Source organism: Amaranthus tricolor, chromosome 14 (genome assembly GCF_026212465.1).
Source record: "Amaranthus tricolor cultivar Red isolate AtriRed21 chromosome 14, ASM2621246v1, whole genome shotgun sequence".
NCBI lineage: Eukaryota > Viridiplantae > Streptophyta > Magnoliopsida > Caryophyllales > Amaranthaceae > Amaranthus > Amaranthus tricolor.
Genome location: NC_080060.1, coordinates 6714269 through 6737428, shown reverse-complemented (window position 1 = coordinate 6737428; position 23160 = coordinate 6714269). Strand labels below are relative to the sequence as shown.

Here is a 23160-nt window from a genome sequence, read left to right as displayed (position 1 = left end):
AACTCAAACAGAGAAAGGAATCATCGCATGCCTCCTCTTCTCCTATCTTCTCCTCTCAAACATCAGATCTGTATAACAAATTCAAATTGAATCGACAAACTTGATCATAATTTCTTCCCCAAATCAGCAATGGGGGATTTCAACCTAGCATTGTTGATCGTCGCCATTATCGTTTGTGTATTGGTCTTCATTTTCAATGTCTACCTTCTTATTAACTATCAGCATCCTGATGATGTCAACCAAGCTTACTTTCCTAAATTCGTCGTTGTTTTGGGACTTTCTGTTGCCGTTATCTCCATATTAATGCTTCCCGCTGATGTCGCTAATCGCCACGCTTGCCGTCACGCTCTTTATAATGGTGCCTGTCATTTGACGTTGCCGATGAAGCAACTTTGGATTGCTATCTACATTGTTGACGCTGTTCTCGTTTTTTTTATTATTCCCTTTGCTATGTTTTACTATGAGGGTGACCAGGACAAGTATGGTGCTTATTTGTGCAATCAATTGATATACGTTTTTTTTTTTCAGGATTTTGTTGATTGTTTTTGTTGCTGATATTGGCCGCGATTGGTGTTTTTCTTGTAGGAGTATCGGAAAGCGGGTTAAAAGCGCCATGTTATGGGTGGGTGTAACAGCTGTTGTTTGCGCTCTTGTGTTGGGCATTCTATACGGTGAGTTCTTATTTTATAATTTTAATTATAAATAGAAATTAAAGTAAGCGACGATTTCAGGATACTAATGAAGGCCTAACACTCTTGTGTACTCCATTTTATTTGTAATATGTTAAACAATTCAATATTAACGCCATATGGTCCTAAGTTCTCCAGCTTGAGTTGATTTTTATTGTGTACTTCAATACGGAGTTCTGTTTGCAAATGCACATTTTTGTAAGCTATGTCAGAAGATTTAATACTCGTGCCATGCTTGGAATGATCTAGGAAGCAATAGGAATTGATTTGTAGTTCAAATTTGGAATGACTTAGATGATTGCAAGCCGCAAGATGGGTATTAGGACTTAGTCGAGGAACTGTACTTCCCCAATTGGAAATGCATCATTACTTATGTTTCTCTAATCGGTTACCCATCTCAAACTCTGCGTGTTAGTATTGGGTGTATAACTTGTCGAAATCCTTGGAAATACTAGATTAATTTATATGGAGGTGGATCAACTATGGTGAGTAACACTGACAGCATGAGTGTGGGGAGCAATCATCATCTCTTCATTCCTTAAGTACTTTATATAATAATTTAATTCCATCTTTCACGCAAATCTATTTTTCTTCTTTATTGTTAAGCATGACCTAGATGAAGTCTACCATGTACATATATAGATTTGAACTGTAATCAACTAAATGTGATAGTCTTTATGCAATTTCATGGGGGTGGCACATATTCCCTTCTTACATACCCATATCCCTGCCATGGTTAGGAGCATTATGTGAGGAGTGGGTTGTTGTACATGTTGACTTTTTGCTGGGAAGAGTTTGTGTTTCTATTAGGACACTTGCTGTATACTTTCTATCATTGGAAACTACATCGTGCATGCTAGAGGGAAACCACTTGGAATTGCTGCTACAAGTCTACAAGAAAAAGGTTATCAGTGTAGGTCATAGGATTTATAAATCGAGTGAGTTAATTTACAATGTATGTGAGGCAATGTTATTCGAACTTTCTAACTAACCTTAAGCTCTTTGATTGATATAGTTATTTGATGGTTGGTTTTAATCATATACTGGTTTGCCAAACTTAAAGAAAGTGGATGGTTAATTGCACTAATTAAAATAACTTTTCTTAATTGGCATTAATTGCACTAATTAAAATAACTTTGCTTAATTGGCATTGTTCGGATTAAAGACTTTGGATATGATGTTAAATGACTCTGAAAAGGAAATCGAGTAGAAAGATTACTTTGACTCAGTGTAGCCAGGATCGATGGTTTGGCCTCCGACCCCCGATCTGGATCGTGCGACCCCAATTGCGGGTCACTGGCGTTCTGGAACACGTGGATTCACGACCTGGAATGTTGAATCAATCGATCCCAAACCCTAATTGCAATAGTAAAAAAAAAAGAAATATTACTATAAAAAATACTTACTGATTGTTTATTGTTTCTTGAAAATAAAGAAGATAAAGGGAGGAGATGATAACTTGATAAGCACCATTGAAGCTCCAATATGGTTCTGATGAAGATGGAAGGAGAATAGGAGATGACCGTATAGTAACTTTGAGCATTTGTTAAAAACTTTTGAGCAAATAATAATCAAGTGTGGAGAGGTGAAGAGTCATATGTCAGAAAGTAATATGAATGTACATTGGTACTCTAAAATACTTTAATAACTTGTCTCCTATACTTTAATTGATTGTTAAAAATTACATATATTAAATGTTGAATAGTGAAATTCATGTTAAATGTCATAGAAAATATACAGAGAGAGAAATTGATGTTAAATGTTAAAAATACACAAAAATTTTTTTTTTCCAAGATGTTATATGTTATAAAAAAATTATTGATAGAAAGTAATCGATCCCAAATCGTATCTCGATCCGGAACAAATCGTATCGCAAGCCAAAAATTTCGACCCAAAATTTTTTTGTTCCCACCTCAAAATTTAAGCAATGGTGAATTGCATTCTCAATCCCGTTCTGCGACCCGGATCGTACCTCGATCCTGGCAACAATGCTTTGACTATTGAGTCATTAACTAAGAAATGGTAGCATTTAAGGTCTGGTAGTTTATGTTAGAGGTTGGTAGTGAGTTATGTGTCATGTATGGGAAATTACCTAAGGTCTTAAGTAAAGTAAATAAATAAATGTTGGTTAGAGTTATTTTAGGTTGTTATGTTAGTTGCTCTTTTATAGGAAGTTTATTAGCCTATGTTCTTGTTTGTTTTTCCCCTTCCATATCTTATAAATAGAGGGGATTATGGGATGTTAAAGGGCAGGTAATTAGTGGGAATTAAAGTAGAAACACTAGGAGTATTTGGGGGCTCGAACATCCCATTGTATCTTTCTTGTTAATTCATCAATAAACTAATTTTTGTTACTGTTCTTGGCCGGTTCATTACAATATGATTCTAATAAATTTGTTTTTACTCTAATTACAACTTAACCCCGCAATATAGTTATTCCTAGTGGACATTTTGGACTTTAATTTTTGTGGACCAATAATTTATACTTATTCCTATATAAATGTTCCTTTTTGCCATAACACTTACATTAAGAAAGGACATGAATTGTCATGTTGGAAATTTATACAACAAGAAGAAAATTAAAACCTCGATCCCATAAAATGGATTTTCTATAGAAGCCAATAATCTAGTTCTAATGGTACTCCACATAATTTTTTTTCATCTATGCATTCAAATCAACATCTTAACTCATGTAACAACGCTATGATCTATTGATCCTTCAATTGAAATTTCCCCTTAACATTTAATACATGTTCTTACATTTCAACCCACGTCTACGTCTCTTCTTGAGCTAACCATACCGAATACTATGCGCAACATCTTGGTTAATTTATCCGTTTCTCCACTTGAACATTCACCTATTGTAATTCCTCATCCCTCAGTTTACCACACATCTATCTGGTTCCCCATTACCTAAATGACATTCCATATACTTTATTTTTGAATTTATTTTCAACTTGTGCTTTCACAATACGACCTTATATTTATTCTCATCCAATGATTAAATATTATTGGTAAACAACATATAAATATAAAATGCTCTCTGATTTTACCCATACTATTTAATAGTCAATTATTGTGGGATGTTTATTGTTTCCCTGTCCAATGACTCTAAAAAACTATTAATTCTTTGTATTGCACTAAATTGGATTTTAAAATCAGAGTTGAGCAAGAAACCAAATATTTGTTCCGTCCTTGTGAATTTGTTAGACTTTGCCTTTTTCGGATGTTCTAGTCATTTTTCCATTTATATATAAAAGTAAATGGGACTACATTCGATCCCCTCTTTTCATCTATAAACTTAATATCTCTATTTTATCTCATTCACAAACTTATTCCACCCTTTTTTGTATCTAATATCTTTTTCTTCCCTTTTTTAGCCAAATTTAATAAATTGAGTAAGTGTGAATGTACTAAAATCACAAGGATGAAGGAGTATATAGTAGATGATAGTGGATTGCCATTTTTCAGAGGAATTAAAAACTCTTTTGTGCTTAATAGATTGTCTATTCATGATTAGTCCAACCATTTTTCAGGTTTGGTTGGTAAGGTAGACTTTACTGTTCGACATCTTTCGTCCAGCACAACTCCATTTCCCGGTTCGTCGAGCTTTTCTAGTGGTAATCCATGTATTGGGAGCTCACGACAGGTTAGACAACTAAATTATATTGCTCATTTCTACATTTTTTGTGTATCGACAATCCAGAAATTATAGCTAATAGCCTTCTTTTTTAATTGTGGCTATACTTGTTAGTTGTTATCACGTTATTCAATGTACTATATTGACCTTTAATATCTTTACTTGTGCGTATTCAAAAATTATAGAAAGTTAATATGATGAAGATATGCATTAAGACGAATAAAATAGGATCTTAGTTGGCTATTTCTTTTTCTTATACATGTAGAATAAGATGTAAGACAATATCGCTAGATGAATAGTGGCTACTGTGCAAGTGTAGCAACTATTGAAAGTCGGAGGTAGTATGTAATTGTATTTGTTTTTCTTTTTGAGCTTTTTCTCTGTGTACTTGTTCTTTTGGTTTCAGTGTTCTGCATATTCAGCTAGCCCAGCATCAGAGACTACATGGACTATGCGAGCGACCTTCCCAGAATATGTTGTTGCCCTCTCTACTGTTGCAGGATCTGTTCTTTTCACGGTATTTTCTTTTTTCATGAATGCCATTGCATATTAGTGTTTCTTAATAGTGTCTTAGCATCTGTTGTCATTAACTGAGGACAGGTAACAAAAGATTCTCAGTAATTAGATATTGCAATCACTTTCTTTGCAATATGTTTGAAAATATTGTTTTGTTGGAACACTTTGAAATTTGAATAAATATAACAATTTCTTTTTTTTTTTGTTGAGGCATCATGCATTTTGAAGTTCCATTGAGTGAATGTGTGTTAATGTCGGTCTGTTCACTTGGGAGAATGTCTCAAAGTCAATCATGTTTCCTTCGATAGATATTTGGTGCTGTTGGCATTGCTTGTCTACCGCTCGGGCTTATATTTGCTTTCATTAGGCGTCCAAAGGCTGTTATAACTCGTTCCCAGTATATTAAGGTATTTTCTTCATTTGTAAGATTAAAATGATTTGATTATCTTTAATTGTTGTAGGAATTTTTTCAATATATTCCAACATTTAATATGTGCGCTTCTCATATCTACTGCTGCCTATTAGGAAGCCACCGAGCTTGGTAAAAAGGCAAGAGAGCTAAAGAAAACTGCTGATGCCCTTCATCACGAGGAAAGAAGTGGTAGCAAAGGGAGAAAATGGCGTAAAAATGTGAAAGCAGTGGAAAAGGTAACCCAGTGCTCTTTATATATTTTGGTATGCTTAATAAACCATCTATTTCCATTGCATTTAAATTCTGAGGTGCATACCATCATACCATGCCATATCCATTGGCACTAAAATATTCTTTAGTAAATGCTTGAGGAGATTGTGCATTGTGGCTCTAAAAGATTCTTTAGTAAATGCTTGATTTCGGTGTAGAGGATTCTTTTGATGATATCTCTTCTTGGGAATCTGTGACCGTCTATCTGTTTCTTTTGAAGTGAGCATTAGAGCATGAAGATGTTTTAAACTAAATTAAAAGAAAGGACAATTTCCCTACTCTTCTATGGTATTCCTATGATGCAGTGTAGGAGGCCTTGAACTAGGCAATGAATTGTGTGGCCCTATCAAGAAATTTCTGTTTTCATATATAGTTCTAATGTGATTATTTTTTGGTTCTTGGTCAGTATTCATGGTAACTATTGAAAATTTATGTGGATTGTAGGAGTTACTTTTACTTGAAGAAGATGTAAAATCTTTGGAAGAGATGTATCCTCAAGGAGAAAAGGTGGGGTTATTACTTTAATCATTGGTTCCCTTAAATTGATTGTATTCTTCCTATTTTTTTTTACAGTTTTTCTAATACTTTCCTTCTCGTTCAGGCTGAAACTGCTTGGGCTATGACTGTATTGGGTTACTTGGTAAAAGTTATATTGGGAATCTTAGGGTGGGTGTTGATTTTATTGAATTTAACAATTGCATCTTAATATTATTAATGCTTGCATTGCTTAGATAGTCTTTGCCTCACCTACTTCATGGCTTCCTTACCTATGTATTACTATTTTGATGGAGGAGGATCAAGGATCTTAATTTTGTTTAAATTAATGAAATTTGAGGTTTTAAATAGCACAGTAAATCATGTACACTTGTCATTTATGTGAAGTTGTCACTAACAAGGATAAGGTCACGCACATTAACTCATTAATCCTGCCTAAGTGGGATCTACTTTATGATGTTTAGGTAGCAAAATGAAATGGAATAGAATGTGTTGTTTGCTCTCCGTGTGGTTTTGATACTGAACAAGAGCTTTGTACGTATCAATTTTATTGCTGGAACTTTAGTAGCAAAGTACCTTGCGTATTAGGAGGAATCTTTTAATTATATATTTGTTACATTACTCATGATTTTTCATGGCCGTTATTTTTTTGGTGTTTATTATAATCAACTATATTATTAAGCCTAAAGAAACATCTGCAATGTGTCCGTCCTTAGATGTCACTGGTAAATATTCATGTTTTTTTATTCAATAGAGTTTAACTTATCATTTGTTTCTTTCTAGTGTCAATAGCCTGCTCATATATTAGTTTGTGATATGTTGCATATTTCTTGACCTTTCCAAAACCTGTCAACGATATTTTTTCATAATTGTCTCTTAGTTGATTTAAGTTATAGTAAGTCTTTGTATGGGTTTACCCTTGGCGGGCAAATGTACCCTAGCTTTATGCTTTTTTTTGGAAAGGATTTATTGTGAATGATGTCATGGTATTTACTTAAGCTATGCAATGAATAGCTTATTCTTTGGCTTTTATGAGTTGCAAGTTCATTGACATTTCGACTTTCATTTTATAGCAGCGGAAAAAGAGATTGGTTGATGCATTCATATCTTTAGAAGATATACATTGTTGTTTAGCGGATTTTCATTAATAGACCAGGAGAGAAATGCCTCTGTTGAGTTTACTTTTCAACTAGTAGTTAATTCTTTTAAATTAACCACTCGAAGCTTTAGGGGGATGGACGTGCATTTTTGTGAACAACGCACCAATTTTTGTGAAGAGCTAACTAACAATTAAGATTTCTAATGCAATGTTCACACTTTAGGATCCTTGCAAATATAAGGGGTGAAGTATGTTTGATATGTTAGTATTGAACTGTAAAACTGTATATTAATCTAGTTGATTTTCGATTCTTGATCGCCATCTTTTCATGTATTTCAATATTGGTGGAATCAGAGTATAAGTGAGTACACCTTTGAGGATTTAGAGATATTTGGTTTGATATGTATCAACTTCCTTTTGTTTGGTTTTCCTAAAGTAAGGAGCGCATTGTTAGTGCATATAGTTGCTTATTTAAGTCGAAAGTTTTCTTCTAGAATTTTTTTTAATCAACTGGGTAAAAATGAGTACATGAGGCAGTGTTCATTATGTGCTTAACATCTATATTACTTAGATACATATCTAAGTATCAGGGTGCGGCACATGTGCTAAAGTTGGACACATCAATGCCTGAAAGTCTGGAACACAGATACGCAGATACGTACTAGGGCAAGGACACAACAACATTTATATCTATATGTAATGCTTTAGTATAATGTGAAATATGAACGAGTATTATTTATTTAGATAACAAAGAATTGAAATTGAAAATTTGAGTTTTTAATTTACTTTCATGGTTTTTTGAAATTTGAAAGGAACATAGTCTCAAGATAGCAAATGCTCGTCTTGCATCAAAATATTGGGTAAAAGATAATTGATATCAAGGTTTCTGTTTCCCTGATCCGACAATTGTCCTATGTTGTGTTGACACGTGTATAGTGCCACATGTGCCGTGTCCTCGTAACATAGCTTAACATGATCAAAGTTCATTAATTTTGTTCTTTGTATCTTTTGTCAGGCTGATTGTTTCAGTGGCTTGGATTGCACATATTGTGATCTATCTGATTGTTAGGCCTCCGCTTTCGCCTTTCTTGAATTATGTTTTCATCAAGTTGGATGATGTTTGGGGTGAGTTTTCGTAAGAGATTATCACTGCTTATGTTACTTTTGGTTGTTAATTGTGATGGTAATCTCTTTGTTTTATTTTCAGGGTTACTTGGTACTGCAGCATTTGCATTCTTCTGCTTCTATCTTCTTGTAGCAGTTGTTGCTGGAGCAACTATGCTTGGTCTAAAATTAGTTTTCATCACCATTCATCCAATGAAGTAATAAAATTTCTAGTACTGATTATATCTGTTGATGGGTTACATTTCATAGTATTTTACGAGAGTTGACTTTGTTATAGGTGGGGAGCTACTCTTATGAACTCCTTCCTGTTCAATGTTGGTCTTATTCTTCTTTGCTCCATCAGGTTTGATCATTGTCCCTTTATTTACTATATTACCAATTTTGTGTCATTAAATCTTTTATGCGAGTCCAAAGCCACTTGGAATTGGGATTTGTACTGATGTTTTGTTCCTTTTTAAGGAACTGAAATCAGTTGACTTGTGACACTTTTCCCTTTTTTCTGGTTTCAGTGTGATCCAATTCTGCTCCACTGCATTTGCGTATTATGCCCAAGCAACAGCTGCTGGTGAAATTTTTGGTCACACCTTGCAGTCTCTTCGTGGCATCAAATATTTATATAAGTCAGTTACTCGAACCCTTGTTGTACAGTTATGTTTAAGCATTTGGATTTGCTTATCTTGTCTATGATTTACAGGTATAATGTGTTTCAAATCGGCTTCATTGCATTAGCCATATTGACCTTCACCTACTATTCCGCGTGTGTAAGTATTTGATCTCTTCTACTCGTCAAACTGGAATATTGGGATAATTTTCCATGGGAGGAGGTTCATTGCATTTTGCATACCCTACCTTGTGCTCGTCCGAGGCTTTACCTGAAAATTGTACTTTGTGATGCTCAGGGTTGGCGAAGAAAGAAGCCTTCCGGCAGGATACAACTTTCCTCTTGATTGTGTTCAGACATCAAAAATCAGCCACATTAAGTTCTTAAAGTTGCTTATAATGATGATTTGATCTTGTTCTAGTATGCTTCGACATATAGTGTCATCGAGCAAGGTGCTGAGAGTAATGCTGCGCTACCGCCTACTACTGTTATATCTCTCTTTGTATGTATTTTTCGGCTTGATTTGTGCAATACCAAATATTTAGGACATGTAGAGAGATTCTTTTGGCACAGGAGGGAAGGGGTGGGTATGAGCTTCTTACAGTTGTAATATAGTTGTCGGGCAGAGAGCGATCGACTAGTTGTATCGCATTGTCTTCGACTGATTCCTGATTGTATCCACAACACTATATTATCAATTTACAGTTGCAAGTTTGCGGATGAAAACTTGTCACTACTTTTTTATTTCACTGTAAGCAATGCAGGAGAACTGATGCCATGTATGTACTATGATATGGTAGAAGTATCGTAAGAGTCTTATATACACTATTTTAATGTGTACTAACTTGTAGAAAACAAATTTTTCAATGATTATACGTGGCTGTCAAGTAAAAATACTTACTATTTTAAAACTTTTTGAGATTAGTACTCATTAAAAATAGTATGGATCAAATTCATACGAAATTTTCTCTTATATTACATCTTATGTTACTCCTCATGTCCCTCATGATATTGCCATGCAATTACACATATGTGAAGAAACTGGTGCGACATAATAAAAGAGAGAAAAAATAGAAAATATATAGATAAAAGTTAAAAGAAAGATGGGAATATTATTCAAAATGAAAATATAGTAAAGTAATTTAAAAGGACTAAAATAGTAATATTGGCATACACATAGGGATATGGAGTATTTAAAAATTAGCAAAATTGTTTTAATTACAAAACTTCCATTTTATCATACTATACCTAAAGGGTGAACTCGAAAGGAGTATTGTTGAATACTTGAGCCATTAGCCATAAAAGAATTAAATCATAAATAAAAAATTTAGGTATTAGTTATATGCTTTAAAAATTTCACCTATTAAGCTATTAATAAAATTATTTTGAAATCACTGTTTCTAATTATAACATTAGATAAAGCCATTAAAAAAATTATTTCGATTTAAAATTTAGTAAATATTATGAAATGCAAGGATTTGGGATGTTTAGTGAAGAATAAATGCACAAAAACAAAACACAACACCAACGAACAAGAACACAAAGATAAATGAGGTATCTAAAGATACCTCACCCTCAAAACAAGTTTCTTATTATTAATATACTCAACAATACGTCAATGACAAGCCTCACAATCTTTGAGAACACACCTGTAATGTCAATCTCTCACAAACACACTAATACAAGGAAGAAATCTATTGGTGATAAACCCTAGTTGTTTCTAGTGTATTAGCTTCTCACTATGTTCTAAGTATGTTCTAAGACCCCTATATATAGTCTAAGACATATTAGAAACCTTAAGACCAAAGGCCTTAAAGCCCAAGCAATTTCCACAACAAAACAAAATACCGTCAAAATTGGGGGACTGCACTTTGCTCGAGCGACCCAAGCCGCTCGACTGGTTGAGCGAAGGCTTCAGTGTGTTTTTGACTTTGCTCGAGGAGCTATCTTGGTCGTGCAACATTTCCCTCGATCCTTGCCTTGATCAAGACACTCCATGTGTTGCCCAAAGCTCTCCAATTTATCAACATTAATCACTTCATCAAGTGATCTAAAGCTAATTCTCCCATACTCTATTACACACACTTCATCATTCTCAAATGTGCTTGCCATTGAGTAAGTTACTAGGTGATCAAAGTCACCTCCAACACCATGAGATTTGGGAGTTGTCACGATTTAGGAAAAATTACTCAGAACAATCTAACCTTTTCATGATTTTTCTGTAATAATCTCAACTATTGATTAACCATGAATAATCCCAACTTTATGGGTTATTTTCCTAGAGTAAACTTAAGTACCCGAATGACCTACTTTAGTAGGTAATTTATCAAAAAGTAAATTGAAAATTTATATAAAGTTAGAGAAAAATTTTAAAAATTTACATAAAAAATTCTAAATTTTTTTTAACATTTTTGAAACATTTTTTTGACATTTATATTAATTTATCTTTTTTTTAAAAAAAGAAAATTTGCTATAGTAGGTAATCCGGTTGCCCGAATTTGCTCCAAGCAAATACCCAATAAAATTGGGATTATTCATGGTTAATCAATAGATGAGATTATGAAAATCATGAAAAAATTGGATTATCCTAGGTAATTTTTCCTAATATTTATTATTAAAATTCATCTTAATTTACGTAAAAATTATAATTACTTATTTTATGATATCAATTATATAAATTAATATAATAAATTATTGAAATTCATATTAATTATTAATTATGTGTTTAATTAGAGTATTTAAAATATTTTTAGTTTGTCCGTAACTGGTAATCCAAAATCCAAAAAAATAATAGCTAATCTCTTGAGATATCGTCTTTATCTCAAGTCCAGTCCACTAAAAATTAATGTCTACTTATATTATCCTTAATGCTTACTTACCATGTCTTTAATGTCTACTTTTAATATCTTAAATGTCTACTTAGATCATTCTTAATACCAAACTTATAATATTTTAAAAACTATCTAATAGGCAGAACCAAAAAAAATAAAATAGGCTGTAGAAAGAACTGAATAGAGGAGAGTGGAGACTTGAGAGTTGCGAAAGTTTTTGGGTTGTGGCTGCCTCCTCTCCAATGGAAACTGCTCTCTTCTCTCCATCTTCCCTATTCGGTGATGCTTCTGACAGCTCTTCAGGTATTTCTTCCTTTTTTTATATTTTTATTTTTCTGTTTGTATGTTAATTAACAATTAAAATGGTCACTTTCAATTGTCAATATTACTTTGATTTGTGTAGATGAAGAAATCAATGATGGAGTTAATCATAATTTTGTTGAGAGGAATCACCAGTTTCCTGGCATGGTGAGTATGTACTTTATTTTTTCTACTCCTTTTCTTGTTCGTATGGTGTTTTACTCTTTTTTTTCCTGTATTCTGTAGTGTTTATTTATTTTTAATTTAAGATTTTTTTTATAAAATTTGTAGTAAATTATCGAGTTTGTGATCACAACATTGGTTAATCGATGGGCATATCTCACACAATACTGGGTTTCATTTTGGAAAATTGTCCAAAAGAATTCCAACTATTGTCCATCTGCCGTTAATAATCCCTACTATTGATTATTTCTAAATAATCCAATATTTGTATATCATTTGCTAACAGCACCCCTTTTCACATTTTAGCCGGCTATTATAGGTACCTACCACTAACTCGATCCACATTTTAACCGGCTATTATAGGTATCTACCACCAAAGAGGGGTAGGGTAAGACCAACGTAGAAGCGTAAGGAGAAGAAGAAGTGAGTGTAATGGCTAGTAAGTACCTATAGTAGCCAGTTAAAATGTGTAAAAGGGTGTTGTTAGCAAATAATATACAAAGGTTGAATTATTTAGAAATAATCAATAGTAGGGATTATTCACGGTGGATGGGCAATAGATGGGGTTATTTTGGACAATTTTTCCTTTCATTTTTAGATTTATTGTAACAATTTGATATAAATTTTTTGGTAGTAACTTCATTGGAGACGACTCCTATTGATTTGCTAGTCTGTGATTGTGAATGATGGGTTTATTCATTTTGATGCTACTAAAAACCTTGAGAATGATGCTTAATTGCTTCTATAAGGGACCTAGAAACCTTGAGAAGTCCGGCTGAAGTTAGACAAAGCCCAAAAAGTGCAAACACAAACACCTAAACCAAAACCGAGATCCTTTTAGACGACTTCAATATGAATAAGGTACCCACCTTCTATGATGGGTTGTGCCAAGCCACTCTTTTAAGTGCTTAGGAAAGTCAAACAAACCAGAATAACCGAAGCCAAACTACGAAGCCTATTACCGACCAAAACCACAAAAGCAAAGACCCAAAGCAAGACCAAAGCCATACAACAAAGAGGAAACATTAACAACCATATCAACCAAACATTAACAACCATATCAACCAAAGGACCAAGCAGTCATGCCCAAAGAAGGAGCACACAATATGATTGTTTAAGGAAAGTGTGCACTATGCACAATAACAAAAACGAAGGAAGTACTTTATTAATTTTGTTTTTTGGTTTATGGTATAAGAAAAAATATCTAGTGATGGCTTTTTCATGTTTTTTTGTTGGCCGTGAGCTTTTGGCTTTTTGACTATCAAACAATGCAAACGTGTTTGGTAAACAGCTTTTAAGCTAGCCTTTTAAGCTGACTTTTAAGCCAAAGCTAAGACCAAAAGGTTACTAAGAGTAGCTTTTATCATTGGTTATTGGCTTTTTATCCACATTTTCTACAATAAACAACCAAAAATCAACAATAATTTTTAATAAAACACCTCCAATACAATTGACATAACAACTAGCTTAACACAACTGACTTATGAGCTTCGGCGGTTCGGCTTACTCCAGTCAATAACCATTTGCCACAAACCCTTAAAATGCATATATATATATATATATATATATATATATATATATACATATACATATACATACACATATACATATATACATATACATACATATATATACATATATATATACATATATATATATATATATATATATATATATATATATATATATATATATATATATATATATATGATGAAAATTAGGTTAAATATATGGATGAGAATTGATGGAGTGTATTGTGCGCTCATCTCTAGAATTAAAAATGTAGTAAATTTTTATGAGGCAAACTAAAAATGAAAATGTACAAAGCCAATGAGACTAGGGGAGAAGATGATAACATCCTAAAGTTTTCGCATCCCCAAAATCTAATAATGACTAAGTTCCATTATCTCGTAATATGATTTTTACTAATAAGATCCTGTATAATAATTATGTCATTCATGTACTTGTACTGTCACTTAATATACATAAAACTATCATGTTAAGTCTAATTATAAAAAAATCACCTATGTTGGATGAGATGTTGCTTTTTTTTTTTTTCCCCAATACTCTGAGATATTATGTACAAACTATTATTTGTAAGGTGCCATTTGGCTTGTTAATTTGGAATGAAATGAAATGGATGGGAAATTTATACTATAGAGGTATGGATTAAGAATTCAATACTTCTGTGACTTCGTTAATTAGATTATGTAATGGATTCTATTAATGTTATAAAGGAATGTTATTAAAAACTTTAGGGGGAGGTGAAATAATGGTTAAAGGTTTCTGGGTGAGTGGAATGGAGTTAGAAACCATATAATGGATTGAATTTGATCCTAAATACCCAACCAAGCACCCCTTAAATGATAAATTGGTAATATGGTAATTTGTGTACATTCGATAAATTGAGCTCTTGCAGAAGTATGAATGAATTGTAGGTGGGTGTTAGAGTAAGTTTTTGGAACTCTTTTTATACGATGTGCTTGGTTTAGTAGTATTTTCATCTTATGAATGGGAATATTGATTGCGTACGTCTTTGCGGACATGTCTTTGTGAACCACTTTCCGTTATACTTATAAGCATGCTATCTAACATTTTTTTTATTTGCATCATTAGTCTTCTAATTTTCATTTTTAGCAGAAAAGAGAAATAGCTTGGTTGCATCTATTGTAGTGAGCTGTAAATCTTACTTTGACGTCACCTATTGGGCTGATTGTATGCTTTGTCATGGTATGATTAGGCATGTTCATCGATTTCTATGTAGTCAGCTTTAGGATATTTCTTAGATGGTGTTGTGTTGTTCCTGGTATGGGAAATGATTTATCATGATAGGGTGTGATTTAAGTCTGATTGTTATGCTTCTTGCTGGTTCCTCCTTTTTTCATAAATTTTTCTATTTTAACTTTAGCATTTTTAGTTACAGTGTTGTTTATTCTTGTGTATTCTTGCAATTGCAGGAGTTGATCATTAGGGAATTTTCCTTTCACCAGTTCAATGCTAATTTACTCTGGCCAGGTACATTTGCTTTTGCAGAATGGTTGGTTCAACATCGAGCTTGGATAGAAGGGAAACATATCATTGAATTGGGGAGGCATGTAATATGTTTTTTACTTTCATTTGATTGTAGCATTCTAGAATTATGAGTGATTTTAGATTTTACAATTGATTTGACCTGTTATTATAGGCAACATTTTCGCAGGAATTGCCAACCAGGGGGAGTTGTGGCCCCTTGTGACTTCTGACTAGATACGTATTGATTTTGTTTGTTTACCTGGAGTGTTGGTTCTTATGATCAACGCTTATTATGACCTGTCATGGGATGCTTTTGATCTTAATTGCACCTTTGATATGTCTAATTAGGCATATGGAATGTTAGGATTATAGGTGACTTGGTTCACCAAGTAATTAGAACTTAATTAAGCAAATTAATTTAGTGTGTTAAGAACAGGACCAAGTACCAACTTGGGATTGGTTGAGAGAGAATCAACCTAGTACTCTTGTCTCTTATACTCATTGGTTGGTTTAAAGTCTTGGAGAAAAAGGCATGGCCTTGGGAGCAAGGCATGCATCAGCCGTAGGATAATTAGCATTGAAGGGAGGTTTGGGGACCATGAAACACGTTGCACAAAGGAGCAGAAGCAACCAGCACACCTGTGCTTGAACGAGCATTATCTTGCTCGAACAAGCACAAGCCTCCAGACAACTACTGCCTTGTTTTTGCTTTGTGTCGATGTTTTATCCACTTGATAATCCAATGACTTATGTTTCCCTATAGATACACTAGTCCTAGGTCATTTGTTGCGAATCAAAAGTTTCATTGTATCGCGCTCTTATTGCTTAAGTTTATTCCCCTCATAAACTCTTCTCTTCCTCTTAAACCTCCATTGTAATTCCTTCAAGATTGTAATTTATCCTTTAAACACAATATTAATACTATCCTAGCTAGATATGGTGGATGTAGCCTAAATTGGTGAACAACCTTGAATCTTGTGTCTTCGATTGCTTTGTTCATTATTCCTATTCATCACATACTTGCATATTTGGTTCATACATTAACACACACTATAAATATCCATTAAAATCCAAGTTTGATCTTTGGTGAGTGAGTATGCTTCTCATTACTTGAAAAGATGTTAATACTCATTCTTTTGGAGGCTTAATCTTTCTATTTTCAATGCAGGTACCGAGTTCTTTTTATTCCATTATTTTATGAGTATTATTTATTTTTATCTTGGAATTTTGGATGTAAGTTTATTGAGATTTGAAGATGATATTTCAGTTCAAGTCTTGAAATTTCTGTAAAAAGTATTGCCTTCTTTTTCCTTGGGGGGAAGTGGGAACACGTATGGAGGGTAGACTTTCTCTTGTTGCTTTGATTCCAACTCTCATCTTTGATTGTCAATTTGTTATGTCTTATAGTATTTTACAATTATCCAATAAGATTCTGAGATAAAAATACTTTTTAATTTTTGTGATGCTAGACTGGTGGATCTTTTGCTGCACTACAGTTCTGTACATCCTGTGTCTTTATAAAACGTATTATGTGAATTGTTTTCATGATCTGTGACTGTTTGTTATTTTTAATTTGTATTATAATTATCTTTTATTTCTATTTCCTCAAAAGGAAATGCTAGTTTCATTCATGAGATACATCATTGATTTTAGTTGCTGCATTACTTATATTTGATTTTGATTCCTATGTGAGGTTTCATATCTTAATTCACCTTAATTATAAGCATGTTTCTCAATTTAGATTAGCAAAAACAAAGAAAGAAAAAGGAAAATATGAGTTTTTAAATAAATTCACCTAGACCTTATCAAAATGGCGTAAGTAATGTGTTAAAAATGTGATTGCTGGTGAGGTCTTTGCTATGGAAATAGTCAAGATTCATGCACGCAATGTGAAGTTGCTTTTCTTTCCCCTCACAAAATAAAAACCATGGCCTGAAATTTTTTGTAGGAGAAGTTCATACAACTAGCAATCCTGAAAGTAAATTTTCTTGCTTTGGCAATTGGCATTTTTTTGTTTCATGTTGCCAACCCCATATTATTGGGATTAAGACTTTTTCATTATTGTTTAACATTTCTTCAGCAGCTGTTGAAGTGTTGGTTGTCATAGAAAGGATCATAAAGAGTTCTCTTATCCTAAATGTACGTGCAGTTATTTTATGATGTCATTTGAATCTACTATGCCAAACAGCACATTCTATGAATAGACTTTGTGTTGATAGTTAGTTTGTTCAATCTTAGAGAGATTAATGTTGGAAATGTCTATGTTACTTGGACTCATATATTCATGCCTGACACGAATATGTGTGCAAGTGTCCAAATTAACTATTTTATGAACACATCCCAAGATTTTTAATCAAATTGAAATATCTACTTGACTTACTCACGTCCAAGTGCCAAGGTCTGACAAAACACACAAGTACCTGAGGTAAAGTCAAGAGTGCGAGCAATAGGGGAGAATGCTACTTAGCCTCATAATTGTGCCCGAAGTTTGTAGGAACATATTAGCGTCCTTGGTGCTGCTTCCTTTGCCCTACCTCTTGCCGATCTATGAGCTTACCTTTCTCATGTATGTCTCTATGTTTTAAAAAAATAGTTGGGGTAAAAGAAGGAAACTGTAATAGATGGATATACTCTGCTACTGGCATCAATGTTTTCTTATTGACTGGCTGCTTCCATCCTAATTTCTTTTTTGAATTGAATTTGCTTATCAGCTTTAAAAAATAAACTTAAAAAAGAAGTATGGGTAATAGACTAATAGTTTCCCTTTGGTAACCTCGTCTTAAAACAGTTATATGATTACTTACGCAAACGTAGAAATCTTGAACACATTAATTGCCGGGCATTTAATGCAATAACTATCTGATATCATGGCACTGAAATGACATTAGTGAAACCCTTGGGTTCCATAGAGGATGTGGGGCAAAAACTTCAACACAAGTGGAACTTCCAAGTATTAAAATAGATACCAATAATCACTGTGTTGTATAAAGCTGTCATGCTTCAGCTACGATTTAGCTTATTAAAGGGCCTATGTCAAGCTAATTGTGTTCCTGCTAATTGATAACAGTGGAACTGGTGCTTTGGCTATCTTTTTGAAGAAAATGTTTCAAATTGATATTACGACGTCTGACTACAATGATCAGGAAATTGAGGACAACATATCTTATAACTGCATGATCAATGGGATCACCCCTGCGCTGCCTCATGTCAAGCGTGAGTTAGATGTGCTTTTCATGTTTTCATTTTGATTTTATGTTCTTTTATCAATTGATTGAACTGTTTTATGGTGTGAGTATTTGAAAATGCTTTAGCAATTTGCTATAAACTGATTATTTGGATTAAAACGTTAAATTGGAAACAAAATAATAAAATGATAAAAGTGAAAGTGTATTATAAAATGGATGAACAAAGGATGATTACAACCTAATTAGTAATATAACAAAAGATAGATCAAGCAATTCGAGAAGATTGAGATCTCCTAAAATGAGTAAAACCCATCCAACAAGTGTATAACAATTTTCATGATTATAATGACCCTCTAATTCCCTTATTTATAATAAAACTACCACTTAAAACTAACTTATTCCCCAAGTTACCACTAATAAAGTAATTACCTAATTACCCCTTCGTAAATCAAAAACCCCAATTACCAGGTCATTGCACAATTAAGCACGTCACATGCATGAATCATTTTATAGAGCCTATTTAAAAGCTATAATGCACCTAAAAAGAGTCATGATCAAAACAAAATTTTCAAGTAGAATTTAGTAAATCATTTGTTGAGTTATATTATGGTTTCATTATCAATCTTTTAAGTGATAGGTGACAAGTGCTGCTTGCTTTATGTTCAGATACATGGGGTGACGACTTTTCTAATGTCAATCCAATCTGGAATTTGGTAATTGCGAGTGATATCCTGTTATGTAAGTATGTGATCTCTTTATGAGTTGATTTATGTGTACCAGTCTCATATGCAAGAGTATAACTGTGTTACTAACAGTATTCAAGTACATCTATGATTGATTGAATGTCTTGTTAGTGGGGATTGAATCCCCTGCAAAGTACTTATATATCGAGATGTGGGGAGTTGAAATATAGTAAACTCAAAGGGAGTATTCAATATATAATTGTATACCAAAATAACTGAACCATAAGTTAAATAAATAGTGAAATATAAGAGTAAAAGTGATAAGCTAAGTTCATTATACTGAATCAAAGGTTTTTTGAGCTCGCTGAATCAAACTCAATAGAGTTCAACTAAACTGAAAATAAGTAGTTGAACATAGAGTAGAAGAGGGAGAAATATTAATCTCTTTTCCTGGGAAGATGAGAAGACAAGGAAAGTTAATAAACTGAGTAGAATTGAGTATGGTTGGTGCACTGGTTGTGGGAATAAAGGATGCAAAGAGAACAAACTTGGAGAGTTGAGTAAATTGGAGGAGAGAATACAAGGGTGGATTGGGTTACTAGGTTTACTAGTGTAGAGAACGAATAGGGAAAAATGGAAGTTTTTGAGAGATTATTGAACATATTTTTCTTTGAAGTAGTGTAATTGATTTTACTTCCTTGGTGGCATGCACAAATTAATTGATTTTTAAAGGACATAGAGTTATGTTTCAGCCTCATCAGCTAAAATAGAGGGTATATGCCAGATGAGAACCATTAGGAACAGCTACTATGTAGCATCTTGTTTTAAGGGGTTGCTCGTAACTTCATGGATATTTTCATTTAACAAACAATAATGGAGATTATTTTATGACTTACTTTGGAATTTAGTGGTAATTGCTAAATAGCAATGGTCTACAGCAAAGTAGCATTATATAATAATGTCATAATTCTAGATGTACACTGATACTCGTATTAGTATATGTTGAGCCGCCCCCCTCATCAGCATGAACATATTAACGTAGTGTCACAGTCCTAGTAATCATACGTTATGTGCATCAAGGCATTCAAGACAACAACACTCATTAGAGCTATGCACAATGGGTGACCTGACTTGATTACTTCATGATGTCCACTGTTATCTCTTTTTGTTCATTATTTGGCCAACCCAAAAATGAATTCATTGTGCTTGAAAACATCTTGTTGGTGTTTAGTATTATGGAAGTCTTGTTGACTCCAGGGTAGGTATAATTGGGCAACTGGTGCTATTTTTGGGCCCTTGTTCTAAGTGATTTTCCATCCATACTTGAATTGAACGTCTTGTAGGTTGTAAGACTCTCACTCTTTAGGGGTATAGTACACTTGTACTTGAGCAGGATCTGTGGGTCCAGGCTTAAACTTCTCATGTTTCATCACATAGAGTTGTGTCATGTGTGGTTATTCTTGAGATTAAATTTACTCTTGCTTGATTCTTCGCAGATTAACCTGAGTGGCCGAGTCTTAATGTTCTTTGTTTTCCATAACTCGATGAGCCACTGCTTATACTTGCATATTTTTGCCTTTGATTTGTGCTCATCTGTGGGCTCACAAGGACCTTGTGCCGACCTTACCTTTTCAGGCTTCTTGTTACTTGTTCAAAGGATTGCATGCCATAGCATTGCGATTTTTAAGGTCGAGGATAGTTTTCTGTTTTTTCTTTGCATGACGCCCACATAAATTACTGGTTCCTACGCTCACATATTTTTGCCATTACTGATTCCTACATCATTTCACGAGACTTCTGACCGCATTTGACACCCAACGATTTATCCGGTTTAAAAACCGGATACCGGATATTCAAGATCAGATAATTCGGATCGGATTTTTTGAGCTATAGATTACATCTTGCCTGCACTACACATTGTTTCAATTGGAATTTCTAAGCTTTAAGCTGATTTGCTTTTTTTCTCATAAAAGAACTTCTACCCTTATCCCTTCTCTTGCAACAATAACTGCGCTTTAATTCACTTGTACATGATTGTGCCGTGATCTTTTCTTGGGTGAGTACTCATTCGTTCATAATTTAGTCACTAATGAATATTACATGTTTCCCATCTATGTAGATGTCAAACAGTATCCAAATCTGATAAAGACTATATCCTTTCTCTTAAAGAGCTATCAGCCGAAAGAAAACATGCTAGCACCTCATAATGAACAGGATGATGGTAAACTTTCTTTCTAATCAATATCGTTCTTTTACTTTTGAAATTGTTATTATAACTTACTGGAGTGTTATTTACCGATGATTTTTCACAACGTTTAACCTTCAGAAACAAAGTAATGTCTTTTGTGCACGTCGTTTTGTCAGTATTGCCCGATCCTGCATTTTTAATGAGTTGGAGACGCAGAATAGGAAAAGATGATGAAGCCCTATTCTTCAAGGGTTGTGAAGAAGCCGGTCTGCAAGCGAAGCATCTTGGATCCCGGGTTTATTGCATCGTCTCTAGGAATTGAAAGCTCCTACTAAAACAGTTCTATCAAGAGTGACTCTATATGACTTAGTTTAAGTTGGGTAGTAACATCTACTTTGTTCTCTTTCTTAGTATTTTGTTTTGGTAAATGTTAGTTCATATAACCATTGGCATTGTGGTTAAGGACTTGGGTTTGATCCTAAAATTTTAATACTAACATGCACTAGTGCAATAATTAAATATATTGAAATGTTTTGTATGGCCTCGTTGTAACCAATCCCACAATTTAGCGGCCTCCATAAATCACCTGTAATCTAATATCAAATCAGAAAAAGTCTAGCCATTTTCGATATTTTAGATATTTCCGTGGAAAAAATTAAATCATGGACACTTACACTATGTTATGTTTGGGTAACATCATGAAGTAGAAAGTAACGAAAGTGGAGAGGAAGGAAAGGAACGGAAGATGAATATTTTCTTTTTAAATCTTTTCTAATGTTAAAAGAAATGATTTTATCTAAAAAGTAAAAGAGCTCTTTCGTACAATACAATATCTTTGTTTCCTTTCCTTTATTTCTTCTCGTCAGAACAAATGCTAAACATATGATTCAGAATCTAATAAGAATGTGACTTTAAATAAAACGACGTTCGTTCTAGTTATTGTAGAAGTATATAAAAAAGGGTTATTACTAACAATGCTATAAGAACTTTTTTAAAAAAAACTTTTTCTTAGAGTACAATGATTAATAAATTAAGCTTTTCATATTTTAATATTTACCTTGAAATTATAATTATAAATACAAATAAAGGTTGTAGAATATCTATTACCCTCTCTGTCCCACTCAATTTGTATCGTTTGTCATTTTGGTCCGTTCCACTTAATTTTGCATCATTTCTATTTTTAGACAATGACCCACCAATTGCTTTTGTTCGCATCTTTACATTTTAACTCTTTTTTAATTTCATTCACATAATTCATTTTATCTCTTCATTTATTATCATTATCCACTTTTTTCTTAAAAATCACCGAATTTCTTTTTGCATCAAAACAAACTAGAAATAAGTATTTTTTTAATAAAAAAAACCATTAAAAAATAATAAACTTTGAAATTATACAAAGACTACCATTATTAGTTTTAAAATAGAAATGATAAAACCACTCTTTGATATTCTCATTTGTTTTTTCACGGTTTTTAAAACATGTCTTTAAGGCTCAATATCTATAAATGTATTTCATAAAAGATACATATATACATAAATATATAAAAAAATTATTTGCGTCAAAACAAATATAAAAAGATCTGATATGATTATTTATTAATTTATAGATATCCATGAAAAGTTATGTATAAATTTTTGTTTTTTAAATATAATATTTCTTATCAGAATATTATAAGACAATGGAGAGAGGAAAAGTCTTGTCTATATTATTTTAGTGTGCACTACCCTTAAAAATATTAAAACAGTAAGTATTTTTAATTAATAAGTATAATAATGAAAAATACTTATTATTATCAATATAATAATTTGATGCATACTAAAATAGAGTGGAATAAATGTATACAAAACTTTTACATGTAGAGAGTATATGAGATTAATTTAATACAAATTTTTGTGAGAGACAGTTTTTTTGAGAAACCATCTCTAATTGG

The 23160-nt window shown here is 33.0% G+C and overlaps 2 protein-coding genes and 1 long non-coding RNA gene across 5 annotated transcripts; 2 read left to right on the top strand and 1 right to left on the bottom strand.

Annotated features, from left to right (window-relative positions):
* On the top strand, positions 1–9687 carry LOC130800476 (LIMR family protein At5g01460-like). Its single transcript, XM_057664032.1, has 14 exons — positions 1–479; positions 586–671; positions 4226–4338; positions 4736–4846; positions 5154–5252; positions 5371–5493; positions 5972–6034; positions 6129–6193; positions 8137–8246; positions 8329–8443; positions 8524–8589; positions 8756–8866; positions 8941–9007; positions 9146–9687. The coding sequence occupies exons 1-14, from the start codon at positions 130–132 to the stop codon at positions 9191–9193; spliced, it is 1527 nt and encodes a 508-aa protein (XP_057520015.1). The 5' UTR covers positions 1–129; the 3' UTR covers positions 9194–9687.
* LOC130800477 (uncharacterized) lies at positions 237–2630 on the bottom strand. Of its 2 annotated transcripts, none has more exons than XR_009039421.1 (3): positions 2149–2627; positions 1909–2045; positions 237–362 (listed from the first exon to the last, which is right to left on the bottom strand). It is a non-coding gene; the product is annotated as an uncharacterized LOC130800477 (long non-coding RNA). The 2 variants fall into 2 exon arrangements; XR_009039420.1 differs by lacking the exon at positions 237–362 and adding an exon at positions 478–1580 and having other exon boundaries at positions 2149–2630.
* Positions 9688–11820: 2133 nt separating the features above from the next.
* Positions 11821–21860, top strand: LOC130800475 (protein N-terminal and lysine N-methyltransferase EFM7). 2 transcript variants are annotated; one of them, XM_057664030.1, is made up of 7 exons: positions 11821–11981; positions 12082–12146; positions 15119–15252; positions 18241–18386; positions 19025–19096; positions 21161–21262; positions 21406–21860. In XM_057664030.1, exons 1-7 carry the CDS (start codon positions 11921–11923, stop codon positions 21549–21551), a joined length of 726 nt encoding a protein of 241 aa, XP_057520013.1. In that variant the 5' UTR covers positions 11821–11920; the 3' UTR covers positions 21552–21860. The 2 variants fall into 2 exon arrangements, with proteins under 2 accessions (XP_057520013.1, XP_057520014.1); XM_057664031.1 differs by lacking the exon at positions 19025–19096 and having other exon boundaries at positions 11832–11981.
* The last annotated feature ends 1300 nt before the right edge of the window (positions 21861–23160 follow it).

What these genes read in the sequence shown, in the direction of transcription:
- LOC130800476 (XM_057664032.1), top strand. Translation starts at nt 130, where the DNA reads ATGGGGGATTTCAACCTAGCATTGTTGATCGTCGCCATTATCGTTTGT. An exon ending in CAGGATCTGTTCTTTTCACG is followed by an intron (nt 4,847 to 5,153) that starts GTATTTTCTTTT and finishes TTCCTTCGATAG; the next exon opens with ATATTTGGTGCTGTTGGCAT. An exon ending in GTTATATTGGGAATCTTAGG is followed by an intron (nt 6,194 to 8,136) that starts GTGGGTGTTGAT and finishes ATCTTTTGTCAG; the next exon opens with GCTGATTGTTTCAGTGGCTT.
- LOC130800475 (XM_057664030.1), top strand. Translation starts at nt 11,921, where the DNA reads ATGGAAACTGCTCTCTTCTCTCCATCTTCCCTATTCGGTGATGCTTCT. An exon ending in ATCACCAGTTTCCTGGCATG is followed by an intron (nt 12,147 to 15,118) that starts GTGAGTATGTAC and finishes TTGCAATTGCAG; the next exon opens with GAGTTGATCATTAGGGAATT. An exon ending in TGCGCTGCCTCATGTCAAGC is followed by an intron (nt 18,387 to 19,024) that starts GTGAGTTAGATG and finishes CTTTATGTTCAG; the next exon opens with ATACATGGGGTGACGACTTT.